At 40.3% G+C, this 19,725-nt stretch overlaps 1 protein-coding gene across 1 annotated transcript in view; it reads right to left on the bottom strand.

The window, feature by feature from the left end:
- Positions 1 to 1,331: 1,331 nt before the first annotated feature.
- thsd4 (thrombospondin type 1 domain containing 4) overlaps positions 1,332 to 19,725 on the bottom strand; it is a 60,268-nt gene continuing 41,874 nt past the window's right edge. Inside the window, exons 8-18 of the mRNA XM_084721110.1 lie at positions 15,344 to 15,548; positions 10,944 to 11,119; positions 9,549 to 9,630; positions 9,112 to 9,309; positions 8,731 to 8,860; positions 7,864 to 8,068; positions 6,594 to 6,767; positions 5,247 to 5,420; positions 4,930 to 5,109; positions 3,489 to 3,633; positions 1,332 to 2,648 (exon numbers count right to left, since the gene is read on the bottom strand). Of these exons, the coding sequence (XP_084577236.1) occupies positions 2,506 to 2,648; positions 3,489 to 3,633; positions 4,930 to 5,109; positions 5,247 to 5,420; positions 6,594 to 6,767; positions 7,864 to 8,068; positions 8,731 to 8,860; positions 9,112 to 9,309; positions 9,549 to 9,630; positions 10,944 to 11,119; positions 15,344 to 15,548 (1,812 nt within the window). The 3' untranslated portion in view covers positions 1,332 to 2,505. The remainder of the gene's footprint in view (positions 2,649 to 3,488; positions 3,634 to 4,929; positions 5,110 to 5,246; positions 5,421 to 6,593; positions 6,768 to 7,863; positions 8,069 to 8,730; positions 8,861 to 9,111; positions 9,310 to 9,548; positions 9,631 to 10,943; positions 11,120 to 15,343; positions 15,549 to 19,725) is intronic.

Consider the following 19,725-nt stretch of genomic DNA (forward strand, 5'->3'; position numbering starts at 1 on the left):
GCATGTCCTCATCCTCAGTGTGATGTAAAACTGAATCGGCTTGGGAAGCACACAAACAAAGCATGCAGTTGAGTGTACAAATAATTAGTAACTTTGTTTATTTCAGAAAATCTCAAGAACACTCCACATGAAAATCAGGCTGACTACTGAACACTTGAAATGTAAAATAAGGCAAAAACAGGCGCTTTATTACTTGCAGTCATGTGTTGAATACTGAGACAATCTGGTGTTTTAGTTCAACTCTTCTTGACTGTTCTGGGGAAAATCAAGTATCAAGTTGGCACATTCAAATCTTTCTTTGCCTTTAGAGACTGAATTAATTGCATACTTGAGTGACCTGAACTTAAACATGGATACATTTACAGTACTTATGGATCAGAGGTATGTTTATCGTGCGTGGAGGGAACTGATAATAACATATAATACAAAAACAGTTAAACACTTGAGAGGTACAGTGTGCAGGTTTTGTATTAAACTGTATTAAATGGTGATATGGCAGAAAAGGCTGGTTTATAAACAAGGACTCAATGTAAACCTCACATATACCATACCAGATTAATAGTTGTAAAATACTGTCATGATTTATCTTTACAATCAAATATTAATAATATTTAATTGATAATTCAATGTATTTATGTTGATTTATCAGGAATTGTACAATTGTGGAATGATCATCTCCCACAGAAAATATATATATGCAGTTTATTTCACCTTTCAAGAATACGTTAAAGTTTGTGACCATCTGCTTCTACCATCCAGCAGGCTGTGGAATGCCTACATTCAGTTCAGAGGCTGTGATTGGTGGAGAGACAGCAAAGATTTTATCCCCACAGCCGAAATGGGGCCACCAATAAACCAGTGTCCTCCCTGGGGAGCCACACAAATAAATAAAGAGGGCTTCTTCTCTTCAGTTGCTGGGAGGACTGTCTGAGAACCCTTAAAAAAAAAACGACCTTTATCATTCACTCTGTCTTACATACATATACAGTATATACATATTACACAGGCTGCATTTACACCTCATGACTGTGCAGGCAGGAAAAAGGTGGTATGCTACTGCTTAGGTAATCAGAAAAAAACTAATTTGTGCCACAAAGAATTCTTAGTTTGGAAAACAAGTGTAAATTGACTCTTCCTAAGTCCCACCTCTTTTCACTCTGTGCTCCAATCACAGTTGAACAAGTCTGGCACTGTGCTATATGGTAGGCTCATCCATGTTGAAAAGAAAATTTTGAAGATGGTTAAAAGATATTGCTTGGGTAAACTGTAAAAGTAACATATATTCATATCTTAAATTAGCTAATCTTAGCAAAATACCAGCTAACTAGCAGTGAGAATTTTGCTAACATTTGCTAGCTAGTTAGCAAGCGTAACATTAGCCAAGACAATGCTTAAGCCTAGCCCAGACTAAAATGCCTCTTTAAGCTTACTCACTTACCTTATTAGGCCAAATTCAAGCCACATTCATGAAAGATACTTAAATGCCCTAGTTTAACTTGTAAAGATTGAAGCCGACTCTTGGCTTAAAGCCCCAGTGTGTAGGATTTCATTGGCATCTAGCTGCAAGGTTCCAGATTGCAACCTAATGATTACAACTTGCCTCACCCTCCCCTTCCAAGCATGTAGGAAAAACTACTGTGGCTGTGAAACTCATGAAAATGCGGCCGGATTTAGAGCCAGTGTTTGGTTTGTCTGTTCTGGGATACTCTAGGAACATGGTGGTGAAATATGGTGTCCTCTGTGGAAAAGGGCCCACAGCTCATTCTAAGGTAACAAAATCTTACACACCGGACCTTTAATCTGAGCTCTGTCTTATGGGTCGCTTTTGCAGGAAAAGAAAGTTGACTTAAGTTCCGAGTTTACTGAACTGTTATTGGAGTAGGAAGCAAAGTGGGGTGGGACTTAAGGGCATCAATTGGTCACTTTCTTCAGTTTGATAAGGTTACAGATCTTTGGTCAACAAAGTGGGCGTTAAATAGTTGATTATAGGTGAGACAGCATTGACTTCATATGACATCATGCCATGAATCTGAGCATCGTAGTGTAAAGAACCATATTAGAACATATACTTTCTACATATAGTCCATCTTAAACAGTTTACAGGGGCTCCCCTCTTCATATGTAAACCACAGAAGAAATTCTTGGTAAAAAAAAGCTGCAAACTGCTCCTCCTGAAACAAAAAAAGATGGATTCCTTATATTAAATGTTGTGGTTAAAACCCACAATATTTCTTGTAGGTTCCTCAGTTTTCTACTGATCTCTCTCTTTTTATCCAGTGAGTGGATTCCTGTCCTCCACTTAGGTATTCCTTTCTTCCAACAGCTGTCTCCAAATGAGCCAAGAGAAATGTTCCTTCTTCAGTTTCCATCCTTGGCAATCAAAACAAGCGTCCATTTAAGCCAAGGTCCAGCCGGTTCACTCCCCTGGCTGGCCCAGGAACAGAGTGCCTGCAGCGGGTATTGAGTCTGGCCCAACATGGGGCTGAGGGACCCTGCGAGAGAGTGCTAGCTGCGGCCCCGATGAACCGACTGTCTGTGGGTCACTCGCGAACATGAAGCACAGCAAGTCGTCTTGTAGTAATCGTACACGCAGAGGCGAGCCTGGACCACCACGTTGCAGTTAAAGTATTTGTCTCTGCAGTTCTCATCTGAAACAAAAAGTGAGATTGATCTTATATTCTTAGATTAGGTTCTAACAAATAATATATGATCCTTATTGAAAGGGACAGCTCACCCCGAAATAAAAAAAAAACATTTTTCATCTTACCTGTAGTGCTTTTCATCCATATTGATTGTTTTGGTGTGAGTTGTCTAGCTTTTGAAATATCGGCCAAAGAGATGTCTGCATGCTCTCCAGGATAATGGGACTAAATGGCACTTGGCTCATGGTGCTCAAAGCAACAAAAAATATGTTTTGAAAACTCAACAGCAATGTCTCTTTCCAGAAATCATGATCCAGTTACTCTAGATAATGGACTCGCATGTTGTGATCAGTTTCATGTTCAAACTATTTTCTTTCTGCAGGAGAATCTACCAGAACTACCTTCCTTTCAATAGAAAGAAACTATTTCCTACATGAAACTGCTCACAATAAAATCTGTGGATTTTTTTTGTTTGCTTTTTTGCAGCTATGAGCACACCAGCCAAGTGCCATTTAGTCATTATATTTGAGAGAAGGCACTCAGCTCTACAGATGATATTTCAACTCACAACAAAACAATCTACGTGGATAAAAAGCACAACAGGTAAGAGAAAAACACTTTCACCCCTTTCACCAAGAGAGATGAAAACACATGACAACAGGCGCTGGGTAAGGTGTTGCAGGTGAATGGAAGAGTTACCAACATCTGCAGCTGTGCTGCTTGAACTCCTGTTAAATTTCCATTTCCAGCATTCAGAGATGGCACGGAACAATACTCGTCTTTGCCTTATGTCAGGACTTCTCCAGGTGGATAATAGAGTCACAATAATGTTCGAAGATGACTGACCTATGCGAGGTATGCAGGGCTCTGGGTTGCAGTCTTCCCTCTCTGCTGGTCTCAGCTGCTCATCGCAGCCCTCGCTGGACAGCATGTCGTCAGATAGGCAGCGCACCTCCCGCACACGGAAACCTCCCTCACATGTTTTCGAGCACTGGAAGGGCAGGAGTCAATGACAGCAGTCAGTCCCAGGTTAGTAAAACTCCACTCCACCCTGCTGACACTTTGGAAACATACTTCATGTTGTCATCTGAACCTTTAAAGGTTCCAAAAACGTATTTTCTCATTAGCTTCACTCTATGAGTGATGAGATCCTACATAAACAGAGTTTTCTGCCAAAGAACAGATGTGCTTCTTTCACATGAGACATTTCTGTATTCCTTTTTGTTCGTGCTCTTACCACAGGTTTTGGGCAGGGCTCAGTTGTAAGAAGGTGAGGATCATGCACTTCAGTGTGTCAGTAGGAGTTAAGAAACATATGAATCAAAACCTGAAGACAGTTGGTGGGTTGTTTGGTCATGTCAATCAAATCTGATCAATCCACACTGTCCTGATGAGGCAGATTAGCAGAGTTTTGTATGTATTATCTCTGATTGTATTGTTGCAGATGGTGATTTGAAGGAGGACGCCATTCCACTTGTTAGCAAAATCAAACAAAATGCATCGTCTTTGTTACCCTGCCATCCCCACTCTAATTCCCCTTGTAGCAGAAAGAGCAGGAGCAGAGGGGCTGTTTAGATAAATATGTTAGTCTTCCAGACTCATTGATCCTTTTTTATCTGACTGAGGTTTGTGCAAGTTAGAATCTACGGCCCCGACCATGGCTCTGAAATAAGAAGCCTAACTGTGCTGTGACTAGATAATCCATTGTGCTGTCCATGGTGCTGAAATTTCAGACAGATTTTGTTATTCTCTAAGTCTGGCCCTTTTGTCTGATTCATCTCGGATCTATAAAATTCTCTAAAGTAATAGCTACAAGACTTGTTCAAGAGTCAGGTGAAGGAAACAAACCAGATCTATCTCCTGTGTTGAAAATTAAGAAATCTTCTACTGTTTTGATGTTTTGGTAAATATTAGTAAAAAGTAAAGGAAACTTTTCCTTAAACAGCAGCACACCAAAGTGTGATGATGAAAATAAGTTCTAATAAATGGACAACATCAGATTTTGCATGCTTCACAAAGTGGCTTTATCAAGGAGACCTAGAAAATAAGTCCTTGCTTTATCCTGTTCTGACATACCGAGTCCTACTTCACAAATGAGCTCAACTATGACTGTCAGTGTGCACCACAATGAATCTATATAAGATTTTGAGTGATTTCTTCAATGGGAGCAACCAAGATTAACTATTCTCCTGGCAAATAATCAGTTAATTGGGAGGAGTAATGAGTAGATGCCTTACTTAATGGCATCTGAGCACAAAAAGGGGAGATGGTTTCGTATCTCACTCACAGCACTCCAGTCGGTGTGATACCACTTGGCTCCACAGGCCTTGAGGTTGCAGCTCTGCTGGCTGAGGGGCCGCTCCAGGGAGGAGCACTCATACGGCGGCATGACGGTGAATCCTTCATCTGACTTCATCAGACACACCACTGACCTCTGCTGGCTGCCGGGCCCACACTCTGCAGAGCACTGGGTCACATAACAATAACATGGACCATATGGAGTCAATTACACATTGCAAAAACTGAGACAGGGCAACAAATCCAGACATGTCGGTGTAAAGTCACTGTAAAATCCCATATATTAAGCTACTCCCATCCTCATACCTGGCTCCAGGGGCCTGTGAACCACTCAATGCGATTCTCACAGGGGCCGTTGTTGCAGACCTGAGAGTCGGCGGGCCGTTCGCTGCCGCAGCCCTCCAGGGGAAGGCTGCTGATGTGGTTGGTCAGACACAGGACTCCACGGGTTCGCACACCCATCCCACATTCAGCCGAACACTGCGGAGTAAACACTGGTTTTATAATAATAACCTGATTTAAGTGGAAGACATGCAGTTGGTATAACTCTGATTTATAGTACAAATACTATGAGGGCAAAACACATTCCTAACATTCAGTTCTGCCTGCTTTTGAATAACCCATGTCTCCCCTAACTTTGCGGCTTATATCGTCCAAGTCCGAAGAGGACTGGATGAAATCATTGTTATTCTTTCCGCTCTCTGTATTCTATTCTATTGTCATAATGCTGTACAATTAAGTGACCCATCAGATCTGCAGTGCTGTAAAACAAAAAGATGTATTCATTTCTATTCTCTGCTCCTGTTAGATCAGTTCTCCCCTCCCAGTAGGACCTTTTTCTCCTCTTTACCACAGCCATCAACCATCCTATCTTAACTGAAAACAGGAAAAATCTCTCAGTATCCTTTTTGAACCTTCCCCATATACATTGTTCTCTATATTCAGTCAGTCAATATTCTCTATCTTCAAAATTCTATATTCTCTGTCTTCTTAGCTCTTATTTTTCACACTTTTCCACCTCTTGAACACCTACTAATTACTTGTGATGGGTAACTGAAGCTTTATCATTTCATTTTATTTACTTGTTTATTCTAAGGTACAATGCACATTGATCAGTTATCACTGTAGATGTGCCAGTAATGGCCAAAAGGTTCATTTTCACCTGTTGACCCTTGACCAATGTTCAGTTGGCCATTAAAACAACATATAAGGTTAAAGCGGAGTTTATTTATAATTTTATGCAGAAAATCAACATTTAAGCAGTTACAAGATGACAAGATGGAATCACATTATGGAAAACATAACAAAGAAAGAGTCAATGCAAGCAGATAAAATATTACAACATAGAGGCATATTTCAGGTATCATAGCATAAGCTGACATTCAGCACAAGTAATGAAAATATGACCATACAGAATTACATTACATTACAGAAGAAAGAGGTAAAACCAGAAGGAATGCAGACACAGACAAAAAGTCAAGCAGACAAAAGCAGACAGGGCAAGCTGTCTTTCTAGCCATCAATATCTATTTAAAAGATCTATATATTGTCTGGTTTTCAAAAGCAGCAGCTGGATGCATAGGACAGACCTACACAAAGACTGCCACTGTTCTTAGACAGAAATGAAAGTTCCTATTTGACTCGTACACCTACCCTGTCACCCCAGTCTGTGTAGAACCAGCTCTTGGCACAGGCTCCCATGTCGCAGTTTTCTACATCGATGGGCCGCAGATTCATGTTGCACTCCTCGTCAGGAACAAAGTCGCCCACGTTGCTGACACAGCGCACCTCTCGAGACCTCTGACCCAGCCCACATGGCACTGAACACTATGGAGACACAGACCACATGGTTAATACTGAACTGTGGAGGTGAGAGACTGGACTTACATTTCTCTATAAGAACTATCCTTACAGTGTTTGGGATAATTACTGTATATCTTCTTTATGCCCTGCAGAGCCCATAGAGGAAATATAGTGTATAGTCCTTACCTACCCATCTGCTCAGTCGCCGAATGCTTACTAACAGACTTCATTAGCCTTCAAGGAGTTTGATATTTTTGGAGACAAACTTATCAAGATAACAAGATCAATATCACTGTCTTATCTGTCCATTAAATATGAAGCTGGAGCCAGGGGATGGTTAGCTGATCCTAGCAGGTAGCAGGGTCAGCTAGGCTGGCTCTGTCCAGTAATAGGAACAACTAACTGATGCTACACTAATTCCATTTAATATAGCAGAACCTTTTACAGAGTTATGGAGCTCTCATTTGGAGTCATGTTTTCTGTCCATTTAATGAATGTACGTCCAATATTTACTCTCTTTCAGCTCTGGTTTTGGTCTCTCCCAGCTCCTGTGGAAATATCTGATTCTTTACTGGCTCCTTTTCACTACTGGCAGCCCCTTTCACATTGTTTTCACATTGCCATTTGATACATTGTTATTGTAAAATGCCAATTATAGCAGTTTAATCTGTACAAAGACTTAGGAGTTGTGGTTTTAGAGGGTTCATGTGCTAGAATGTTTCTTGACTCAGCACAATGACTTCCTGTAGTCTCATCGTCATGGTGAGGGTTTCAGCTGAGACTCCAGGAGGTCACTGTGCTGGGCCAAGAAAGAGTTCAGTATAATCCCTTGTAAAACCACAACTTTTTATACTATTAACTGAGCTAACCATCTCCTGGCAGCAGTATGAGAGTATGCACATTTCCCAAAGGGTTGAACTATTCCTTTAAATAAATGTCGATATACCAGAGTCAAGGGGAAAAAAAATAGTGATGTGTCAGGGATAAAATCTCAAATATGCACAGCACTTTCTGTTGAAACTCATCTATATTTTAAAGAGTCATTAAAGATGATTTTGTATGCTAACTGTGGAGACAGGTCTAATAGGTGCAATACAGTCACATTGTGACTGACACTCACCGCGGTCCACTCAGAGCGGATCTGCCACTCACTGCAGATCTTCAGCTGGCAGGTAGTGGCGATTTCGGGCCGCTCCAGGTCTCGACAACGGCTCGTGTGGACGTTGAGGGTGCGGTTGGCGTAAATCTGGCGACACAGGACCTGCCGGTGCTGCATGCCGAGGCCGCAGGTCTTACTGCATTCTGACCACTCTCCAATATCCCAGCTGATCAGGTGAAAACAACAGGAGCTTGGTGTTAGAAAGGTACTCTAGGCGGTGTATATTGCATACATTTATGCATGAATATTATATATACATTCTTGTTTATTTTGTGATTTGTTCATATGAAGGAATGTTTTGACCACCTGTGAAAATTAGGCTGTTAAAGGTTGCTTGTTTCTACATTTTGAAAGAGCTATTTTGAGTAATAATGGGCTAAGAAAGCTTCATGTTCAAAACATAAATCAAAACTTCCAAGCACATAAACACTACACAGATGTTATATACATTGAAGACCACACACTGGTTGTATGAGTGGTAAGTCTACATGGTACAAATATTTTCTTGGGTTAAACTCAGTTCTCTCAGCCAGTCATGGAGTGCCCTGAGCACCTATCATTGCTGTTGCTTTTCAGACTTGTGAGGGTAGATGCCATCATTTGACACCAGTGATCTTAAAAAGTGAAAACAATTTGAGAGTACACCATTCTTCATTACCACTCAGTGGCAGCTTACGTGTCTGAATACTGCTCATTGTTTTAATCTGATCTGCAATAGAGTGTACACTATGTAGTCAGCTTTCTTTTTGAGTGGAAGAGTGGTCTTTGAAGTGCAGCAGTATTCAGCAGTGTGCTCAAGTGTGAGTACAGAGGAGTGCGGTGTCTCACAAGGCTGGGCAGGGCTGCAGGTTGCAGGCCTCTTCCTGAGGAGTCGGTCTGCTGCTGCTGTCACACAAAGCATCTGATACCTGGACATGGTTCAGCCGGGAGACACAGTGAAAGATGGAGTATCTGAATCCTGAAATATAAAAAAAATATTCTGTAAAAAACAAATTGCATTTTTTCTATTTAATGCTAACTGAAATTGTCCTCAGTGTTTAACCTTTCGTAAATAAAAAAGGTAATGGTGTTTGCTTTTAGCACAGTTTATACAATATAACTGCTGAGTGGAACTGGTTTTATTTCATAACTGCCGACTGACCATGAAGCACTTTTGTTTGCCTTCAATTTCTGCTACTAAAAGCCTAAAATATAAATAGTTTGACTGACCTTTCCCACAGGAGGCGCTGCACTCTGTAGCACCAGCCAGCTTCCAGTTGTATTCTCTCGTGCGTCTGGGTGGCTGTACGGCAGGAACCTGGTTGTCAGGGAGATGAGGAGGTTCCCTCCCCCCACCTGCTGGATTGAAGTTTTCCTGGTGAGCATTGCTGTGAGGGTCGTATCCACTCTGTCCATTCACTGCGTTCCCTAAGACATGGACACATGAGTTTAGACGCACTAAGAAATGTGACAGATAAGAGTCGCTGTGGGTGAACGGATGGTTGATTGTTGCTTCTTGTTGCTTGCATAGCTGTATGAGTAGATGGACAAGTGTAGGACTGGAGCTAACACACATTACTATTCTGATAAACATTTTCCCGAGAAATTGTTTCACCAATAAAATGCATTTACAATAGTTAGGGGGTTATAAAGTGGGTCTCACTTACCTTCTTGCTGAGGGCCGGCCGGTTTGTCAGAGGGGATAATGTATTCATAGTGAACACCGGGATTTGGCTGCTGGAAGATCATCTGGGGCAAAGTAGATGAGACAATCATTAAATAAAACTCTTCACCTTTAAATTTTAACCCTGTATCATTGTAGTAAGGCCATTTTTGAAACTTGACCTCATGGTATAAAATGACCTATTGTAATCACAGCCTCATGAACCTTCACAACCACAAACTATTGCTGAGCTTTTCCTAAGATTATTGACAATGAGGGGGTTTCTGAGAAATTTCCACAATAGAAGTGCTCGCCATCCAAAACCAAAAAATTTCATTTTTGGAGAAATCTCACGCTGTGGAAAGTTTTCAATACCAAATCACAGCATGACTTTTTCTATGGTGTTCCTCAAACTCAAATACCACATTAAAACACCATCTTAATGTGGTATTTTGGAAGCATTATTTCTATCCATTCTCAAGTGGTAAAAAATGGTTACATTTTGTACCATATCTTTGTAATAAATGGTATCAACCTAAAAATGGCTACAACTTAAAAGACATGACAGAGCATGGGGATAGCTTCTTTTACTTAAGTCATACTTCTAAGCTCTTATACACTCTAAACTTTCAAAATGTGAATAGGCACCTACAGAAAACACAATATTTATTACAGATCTACACAAAAACTTGACACACAATACTGAGCTGCATTTCAAATTAATCTTCAGGTTCCCAGCTTTGAGGTGATGTGTACCATCTCTATGAGGAATACTTCTGACCTGCTGTCTCCCTACACTGTAAAAAAAGGTCCTATAATCTTTTGGTGTACTAATTTACCTTTCTAACTCAGGCAAACTTGAATATTTGAGTGTTAGGAAACTCAAAAATTCTGTGTTTTAAAGATTATTTCACAGTGGGTGTTGAACCCAATTTCTCATCACTTGGATGCTTGAAAATTAAATGGCTGCAATTGAAAATCCATTATTCATTTTCACTTTAATAAGTTTACTCAACAATTTTTAAAATACATTTTTCTGTTCCTAAAACACAAAGATTTAAGTTTACTTAAAAAAGAACAGTAAATTATCCCAACACAAGATCATGGATCAACACAACTTTTTTTTAGTTTATTTCAAAACTTAAGAGCATTTGAGTTTTCTTTCTTTTTTCTTTTTCTTTCTTTCTTTCTTTCTTTTTTGTTTTACAGTGTACACACATACATATTTATATATGAGGGCGAGTGGTTTGATGAGATTAAAGAATGTCCTCCTAAAATCAAACACCTTCTCTGAAATGTGATCATAAAATGACAAACCTTCAAACCTGTTAGTATGAATAAAAGGGAAAGAGAGTCACTGCTGTAAGTATCTGGAGGACTGCGTTGATTCATCACTTACATAAACATCCAGGATCTCATTAGTTGGCCCCTCAGCGAGAAAGGACTCCCCAGCCGTGCTCCTGATTTCGTTGGGTCGGCGGTAGGTGAACATGGTCCCCGCTCCCTCGTACTTCCCTGGTCGGTCAATCGCCCAGTTTCCATTGATGATGGATCGCCCCGATCGGCTTCGGAGAGCTGAGAGAAACAGAGAGAACAACCGCACAATCACCACTGACAGGCCTGCGCTCAAAACGAAAAGGAAAATACTGCCACAACCTCCTCCACATAATTATTATTTAATGTAAAACCATTTAGGCATAATGAGAAGTGTAGGACACTGACACTGACATCCTCCACCCAAAGAAGTAGTTGCAGCTAACGGAATAAACTCTCTCACGTGCACTTTCAAAGCAATGCCTCTTACAAACGTGACAATCTGTTTGTGCTGGCAAATCCTTCATGCAAATCCTGTAACAAAATCTGCCAAGATGTTTTCCACTGATTTCATGGATTAAGTACAAGAGGCCATTAGAAAAGCATTAGAAGTGTAACATTAGACAGGCTTGTAAAAGAGTGTTTGGACAACTAAAAGCACATTAGAGATGCGCAGTGTGGAACAGAGGCCTATTGAGGGAAAATCAGGGACGTGGTGAGGATACGGTAGGTGGCTCCTGATAGACTCCTGCCCTCATCTCATATTCGTGTTTGCATTTTTCTATATATCCATTTTGGAAAAAATGTTTGTGACTCCTGTTTATTTTATGTGCAAAGATGTTTCACAGTTTCCTACAATATGAAAGTAAAAGAAGTAATTTTCCATGCATGATTTTTGCTTTTGCTCACGAGTGCTGATGCCAAAAACAGGCAAGGCACATTCCTTTATATAACACCATTCAGATACAAGGCAATACAAAATGCTTTACAGGAGCACAGCGACTCATTAAAATAAAATATTAAGAGAAAATCTAATTTGCATTTAAAAGACCATAAAAACAAAAGTAAAAGCAAACAAATATAAGAACAATGACTACAGATTACTTTACTTTAAACAATAATGTTTTAATCCCTTATTTAAATGAGTTGAACTACTACATGTACATGTAATGTGTATATGTGTGAATATATAAATCTATGATACTGACTGAGTGAATGGTGCATATACATGTGTATATGTTAAAAGAGATATTTTAGAAAAGTAAAGCCATCAGCTGAAAAGCCTTTTTGAATTTACTCAACTAATGGGTACTTTGTTGTGTCAACCTAAGAAGTTCACTCAAAGTACTATATTAAGTTGGTCTTAATACTTATATACTTAACTTAAGAAAACTTAAATTATTACATTTGACGAATTGGAAACTGTGTGCTCTTATAGAGTGAAAATATCCATCCACACCACTGTATAAAAATCCATATTTGGGGATATTAGTCTAGAGAAAATATTGTCTCAATCTGCCAGCTGTGTATACAACCTGTTAAATTCTGAAATATGAGTGGTACACATGAGTAAACTGGAATAGTAATTAATAGTAATAGTAGTTAATTTTGACAATCTTAAGAGATCACTTTAAAAATCAAAAGAACTTTTGCAGCTGGTTGAGTTTTTTTTTTTTAAAGATTTATCAACTTTTCATTTTTTACAGTGTAGGGTTGTACATATCCCTGTGTACTTGTGTGTGTATAAAAGTGGTCAGTTCGAATGAAGAAAGCTGAGCATACTTGGCATCCAAGTACTTGGGATTTGAAAAGTAGCCACTGAATCCATCCTCAGAGTGTTCCTAACCTCTTTTTTTTTTACAGAGTGGTGAAATTCCTCACCTTAATTAAAAAGGATGGTGAGGCTTTAGGGGTAAGATCCTCTAATGAAAGCGTGTTTATGCACTTTCCTTGAGGGAAGCAGCCGTGGGGGCCGTTCCCCTCTTCTTCCGAACCTACTGCTGAGTCGGGGTATGGCTCTCATTAAACAATGTCTGACATTCCAATAGTCACTTCTGAAAATAACCCACTACTGTGTCCCACTATTGCACCTCTATAAAGACGCCAATTATCTGTGCAGTGCGTTTCACTCAGAGGCTCCGAAGAAAGGCTGCACCACAGCGGTGGCTGGTGGGTGGTATTACAGGCTGCATGCTGGAGAAATCCTGAAGAAGTGACACCACCTCCTGCTTGATCTGCCTTTTGAGACAAATCTAATTAATTTTACAAGCAGCTGGCTGCACAGCTGGAACTTGTAGAGTTGTCAAATGTCAACTTAACAAAGGGAAAACATTTCTTACAATCATCATTCAGTTATTTCTACCATGACGTTCCATTTACTTTTTTTTTTAAATGATGCTATACTTCTTATGTGTAATATAATGCTGTATGTGGTGGATGGTGATTTAGATTTCTTCTGCATGGGTTTTGAGCTGGAGTGAAGACTTTGAGCTCTGCAGCAAACTGCAACTGATGAAACTGTAACATGGGTGGAAAGTGGAATGCTCTGTTTGCCGAGAGGCAGCTAAATTAGCTGTGACAGAACACAAGTAGTCCAGTAAATGTTGCAAGGCCCATATAAAATATTATAGATTCTCATCAGAAGATGAAAGTATGATAGTGGTCAATACCAGTACCTCAATAATTAGAACTTCTTCACATGTAAAGATTCCTGGCACTCACATCTCTGGACTGCACCCTGTTATTGAATAAAGACTCTCCAAAAAACCCAATTTTCTTCAATTTTCAAGCATTACTAACCGCTCAAATGATTTAGCAACAAAAGCCCTGTTCTCAGGCAAACTAACAGATGCCAAAACAGTATTATTATAATGTGATTCTAACACACTATCATGCTGCGAAGAGAATAGTTTGAGTTTTCCCCAAATGTAGTTCACTCAGCCAACTCACATGGAATGGATTATTATGTGAATGCAAAATATGTACAGCACTGATTTTTGGCGTCAAGGCTCTGACCTCACCACTCCACAGAGGAAAACACCAAGCTCAGCACGGCCTTGGAAAGGCAGACTCAGAGCCTACAGGTGGGCGCTGGGGTGGAGGTGGGGCTTCTGAAATGCTACATCAGCAGCAGCGGCGGCACAAGCGGCAAGTGGTGACAGAGCTTTCAGGTGAGCAATGTGACGGCCGGTATGGCGGCAAAAAAGCGATGACATCTTAAAAACAACAACATATTGAAAAGGGTGTTTCCAGCCCTTGTCAGAGGGTAAAGCTGTTTTTGCTCTATTGCAGTGTAAAAGAAGAAAAGGTTGAGGAAATCTAAAAAGTAAAACAACCAGCTGCAAGGCGTTTTTGAGTTTACTCAACTGAGGGCTAATTTGTTGTGTCAGGTTCAGTTAAGTTCACTCAAAGTGCTATCTTAAGTTTGTTAAACTCAACATTACTAGTCAGCTTTAAGTATTTACCTTAGTTCACTTGAAGCATGATCTTAAGTATTTCAAACTTAACATTATTATTCAGATCTTCCCATGTACTTAAGTTAAGAAAACTTTAATTATTACATTTGAGTAACTGGAAACTGTATTTTTATAGACTGAAAACATACATCACTACATAATAAATCAATATTTGGGGTTTCCACACAATAAGAGAACAACGTGGGTTTGAATTGACCAGTTGTCTCTACTTTTACTAGTTTTAAATGTAAGTGGTATACTTTATGGGTGTGCCATGTCGTATCTTTCAGGATATATTGTTATAGTTTTTTTCATGTAAAGAAAAATTGACATGATAATGGAAAAATTACAATGTTGTAAATTCTTGTCGTGATAATGGCAATATTACAGTGTAAAAGTTTGTACCAAAAGGGGAAGCGAGTCAGGCGACTTCAGTTATGTGAAAGTGGTTTGGTTACAAAAGATCAGATGCACCACAATAATACGTAAGAAGTGCAAGAAGACTGTAACAACAAAAGGGGTCAACACAACAAACTATTTTCACCACCCAAGCAGGATTACCCAGTCGACTACGAGGAGAGCAAAACAGGATAACTCAACAGCTATTCAGAGCTCTAAACCAACAATATTTTTCAGTACTTTGTTATATCATCAAGAATATTGCAGAATACCACCCCATAGTATACAGTATGTGACTTATAAGCTTTGCATATTCCTGGTAGTACATGATATAAGTCAAATAAGAACATACAGTTTTCAGTTCATAAAATGAAATAATTTATTTTTCTTCACCTAAGTTCATGAGTAGATCTGAACAGTTATGTTTTTTTTTTAATTTTCCTTCTTCACAGTGGTAGTTAACTGTCGTAAGATTCACCCAGAAGAAAGAACACCAAACCAGAAGAAGAAGAAGTCAAAGCAGACAGAGGACCACTGCTTTAGTTAATCCAGGTTTCTTTGTTGTGAAACTACAAACATGTCTACAAACACTGTGCGAACTGTTATGAACGTGACCAGGGTTTTTTCTCACCTAAGTAGTTTCTGCTCTTCACCATTTCTGTGACGTTGATCTTCGTGGCTCCCTCTGGAATCTCCACTATCTTGTGGTAGCCGATCTTGGTTAAACTGTGTTTAAACACTCCGGAGACCAGCCTGCAGGTTGTGTTGTCGCCTCCACACACACCGCATTTGTCCATCACCTTTCCTGATCCGAGGTAGTCATCGCAGCCCTGACTCTGTGAGACAGAGGAGAGGAAGGAGGTTAAATGCAGATGTGTGGAGGGACGAGCTGATACAGCTGTGTCAAAGTGTGCAGTAAAGGCGTTCCAATAAAATGATGTGATGCCAATGTGTGCTAGTACATAGCACAAGCTATCCTTGGTTAATTAAACCATTAAAAGCATAAAGCATAAAGATGTTGCGCCATAAACTCACATCATTAACAAAAATGGCAGAAAAACTAATTAGCAGGGATCTTGTTACTTTCCAGAAGGCACTATTTTGGCACGACTGTCTTTAAACTGACCCCAGAGTTTCCTTCCTAAATCTTTTCCTGTGTCACATTGGTGGTAGTGATTTACAGGAAACCTGGGCACAGTAAAAATAGAACAGTTAACATCAGCAGTCCATAAATTCACTCAAACCAGCAGTAAAAGCAACTCACTGTGCAAACAGGTGGTGGAGCAGCCAAAACTGGTCCCAGTGAGCTACCGTACACTCAGACGCTGTGGTTATTGCATTGCCAGGGTAAGTCCCAGACAGACCACAGTCACCAATAAGGAAACCAGCAGAATGGGCATCATGTGGGGTCTTTCTGGGATTGGACAGCAACCAACCTCCAGGCCTTCTGGCCAGTTTAGAGCCCTCACTTAGCTTCCATGTGGAATCCTTGACTGAAGCTGACGTATTCCTCCTGCTCGGTCTTCTAATGCAAACATATTTCCCTAATGCATGAACCGGGCCTCAACATTCATAAAATTATGGCAACTTCCTCAATAACATAGACCAATATGGTGCTGCTGGGCTTTACATGTGGTCATGAGGTGCCAAACCAAACTCTAAAGATGAATGACATCAACAAACCTACAGGAAGTGTATAATAAGTCATAAAAATGTGGTCATCTCCATGGATTTAGCTGTACTAGAGCAGCCGTAAGTCAGCTGCAGGTCAGTAGAGAGATGGATAGAGGGAAAAACAGAGTAAGGAGAGGACGAAGAGGTGGGGAAAGGTAAAGTAAAAGATGAAAAGCAGGATAAAGTGATGTATAGGAGGAGCATTTAGGGGAAAATGGTGTCCAAAGGTGGACTGAGGCGGTTGTCGTGAACTCATGATTCTGACTTTATCCCACCCACAGCCGCTCACTCTGTCCTGCGCCAAAACACAACCTGGGCCAAAACAAACATGAAATGCCTCCTTCCACACAGGAAATAAGTGATGAAAGAAAAGAACAGCAAACTAAGAGAGCTGAAAAAAAAAAAAAGAGCCAAGCGCTTCTGTGGTTAGAATGGAAATATGTCGCAGTGGTACAACATGGGGCTGGAGGCTGGATAAAGTCGGGATAAAAATCACTCAGCATAGCACAGTAACATTCAGGGAAAAACTGCTGTGTTTCATGACCTCACTACAAATCAGTGAATATAAAGCAGGGCTGGCCAAAGTGGGGCTCGTGGGCCAACTTTGGCCTGCAATAAGGTTTGATTTGGCCCTAGTGAAAAGAAAGGTGTTGACAAATTATAATGGACATCAGTGTTTATGTTCTTTAATTTTCTGCAATAAAAAAATGCATATTAAAGAGTGGCTCCATCTGTGTTGCTTTGCATGTTTTTCAAATGGAAACACCCACTCACTCACCCATTTATTGTTTTCTTAACAAACCTGCCCAAGTAGACAAAACACAAGATGCTCTGGTCCAAGATATTACTTTGCTATTACTTTTTTTGCTTAGCTCCCCTAGTATAACTGGGATAGCTGGCTAACTACCCTAGCACTGATGCCCTCTCTCAATCTAGGGGGTTCACACGTAGAAACTTCATCTTGCAGAAACCCATGTCAGATCAAGTGGGAAAGCATTTTTAGAGGGGCTCGGGGAAAATTGTGTTCTGATGCTAAATCAGACATACTTTGACCAAAATTTGTATATTATGAATTGAATACATAAGGAACCAAAGAAGCCTCAGAATCATAAAAACCTGAAAACAATGGACCCATCCTTTAAATATTCAGGATACCGAATTAATTACTTTTCAAAATCTGAGCATGGCAGGAACGCTGATACTTTGTGTAACTAAACTAAGGTCATTTTGAATTCTAGTACCATTTTGCATGTTTTGCATTTTACAATAAAATCAGTGTTTTCTTGTAGCCTGTGGCCCACCATTAAGACCTCTTTTCCACACATTTCTACACATGTGCTGGCCTGGCTTGACTCTGTTTGAACAACCCAGCATGGCAGAGATTTGCATCTCCATTACTAAACTAAACTCCAAACCACAGAGATTCAGTTAGAAGCTACAAAAGTACTGAGAGCTGAACACACAGAGACTTTTAAAACATCTCTCTCTCTCTCTCTCCTGCCCAAACATGAGTTAAGTATCACAACACATGCTTGTTTGAGAGGAAGAAGGGGGGGTCGTCACAGCAGTTAGAGAGAGGTCACCACAACTCACTTGAAGGCAGGTTGGCCGCGCCTTGGCCACACTCCAGAGATGGTTTATGTTGGGTGTGACATGGCGCACCTCGGCTTGTTAAAAGTCGTAATGGAGATACAAATGAATGCAACACAGTTCGACTCGGCATGACCAAAAGTGCCAATGGAAAAGCCCCTTAAGCTTCAGTTTTGGCCCTCCAAAGGGAAAAAGTTTGGGCACTCCTGATACAAAGCAACTCATAATACTACAGGCTGACGGTAAGGGAATACATAATGCATGGTAAGACACATTTTCAGATATTTTAACTAACTACATTAAGTCCACCATGGAAAACAAATAAAAATGCAGTCAAGTAGAACTATTAGTGACATGACTACCAATGAATAACTCCTCCACGTCTCCATTTTCACCATAAATCCCTTCTAACTACAACAACACAATTATAGCAGCTACATGTAGGCAGCCTCTGCCTGAAAAAGGGAAAAATGTTCCTCTCATAAACCAGACGCTGACATGGTGAAAGGTTATCTGTGGCCATTTGTATGGGAAAATGTCTGAATCCAAACATATTAACGTAGGATTGGAGAATAAAGAGTGAAATTTATTGACCTAAAGTCCGAATTGTCAATGTAATATCATATGACCGTGGATTTAAAACACACACAGGGTTTTTCGTTCTTCTGGTATGGGAAGAGCCAAGAGGGTTTTTACGCCTACGACGCATTAGAGAGTTATAGGACCACTTGATATCTAGTGAGTTGGACAGTTGCACCATTAAAATCACTGAACTGTCAAGACAAACTTTTCAGCCTCGCAGTAGCATGCTGCACAAAACACTAACAACCTAATCTGTCCCTGAATAATCCCCCAAATTGTCACATCTGTCCTGCTGGCTGTCTCTGACAAATCTGACCTTAACTGTGAACCCATCAGAACGAGGTGTTGCTGGTGTCAGGACACGTGAACATGGCCACAGCTCAGCACAAAACTCATTAACTCTTCCTGCAGAACTCAAATAAAAAAATCTCACAGTGGTTCATTTGGAGTCTTCGTCTTGTTTCTTCAATGATTTTTCACCTTGTCTCTGTGGGTGGCTTGTGCCATCTGGTGAGGGAAATCACCCTGTTGTTGCTTAAGCCCACCTTCATCTGGAAATGGTTACATGCGTCAGGACGGGAGAATCGACTCCGAGTCAATTCCCGAATACCGAAACAACATAATCTTAAACTACATCCTGGTGGTATTGTCCCACAAAATGCAGCTGGGTTAAACCCGTCATGCTGCAGAGTTTTCGTAACAAACTGAACACACACACACACAGCCACAGGCACTTGTCATTGTGGGGACTTCTTCTACTCCCAGAAAACACAACAAGACATTTAGAATTAGACACAGATGTCCTACGAGGTGAGATTTAGTGCCTTTCTCATTGAACTACAAATTTACTCCCACAGAACAATACATCAATGATGGCAGCACTTCACTTCCACTCACTTGAAACTAAACTCGAGCCGAGACTCTAAATCTTGGGGTCTGCACTCCCAGTATTGACCCTGAGTGGTCAGTGTCATGGTTATTAGCTGCTAAGTGACCTGTGAACTGTGAGCTGTAGGATAAATGTTAACTGTAACACGTGTTTGGTCCTGGAATGAGTAAAAACAAGTCATTTAAACTCATTTCTGGGGTCATGTGAATGCAAGGACATTAAAAAGATGTATTTTGCATTTTGTTCTCTTTAGCACAATACTGTCTTCTTCCTTTATT

This window comes from Lutjanus erythropterus, chromosome 1, assembly GCF_056507025.1.
Source record: "Lutjanus erythropterus isolate fLutEry1 chromosome 1, fLutEry1.hap2, whole genome shotgun sequence".
Taxonomy (NCBI): Eukaryota; Metazoa; Chordata; class Actinopteri; order Lutjaniformes; family Lutjanidae; genus Lutjanus; species Lutjanus erythropterus.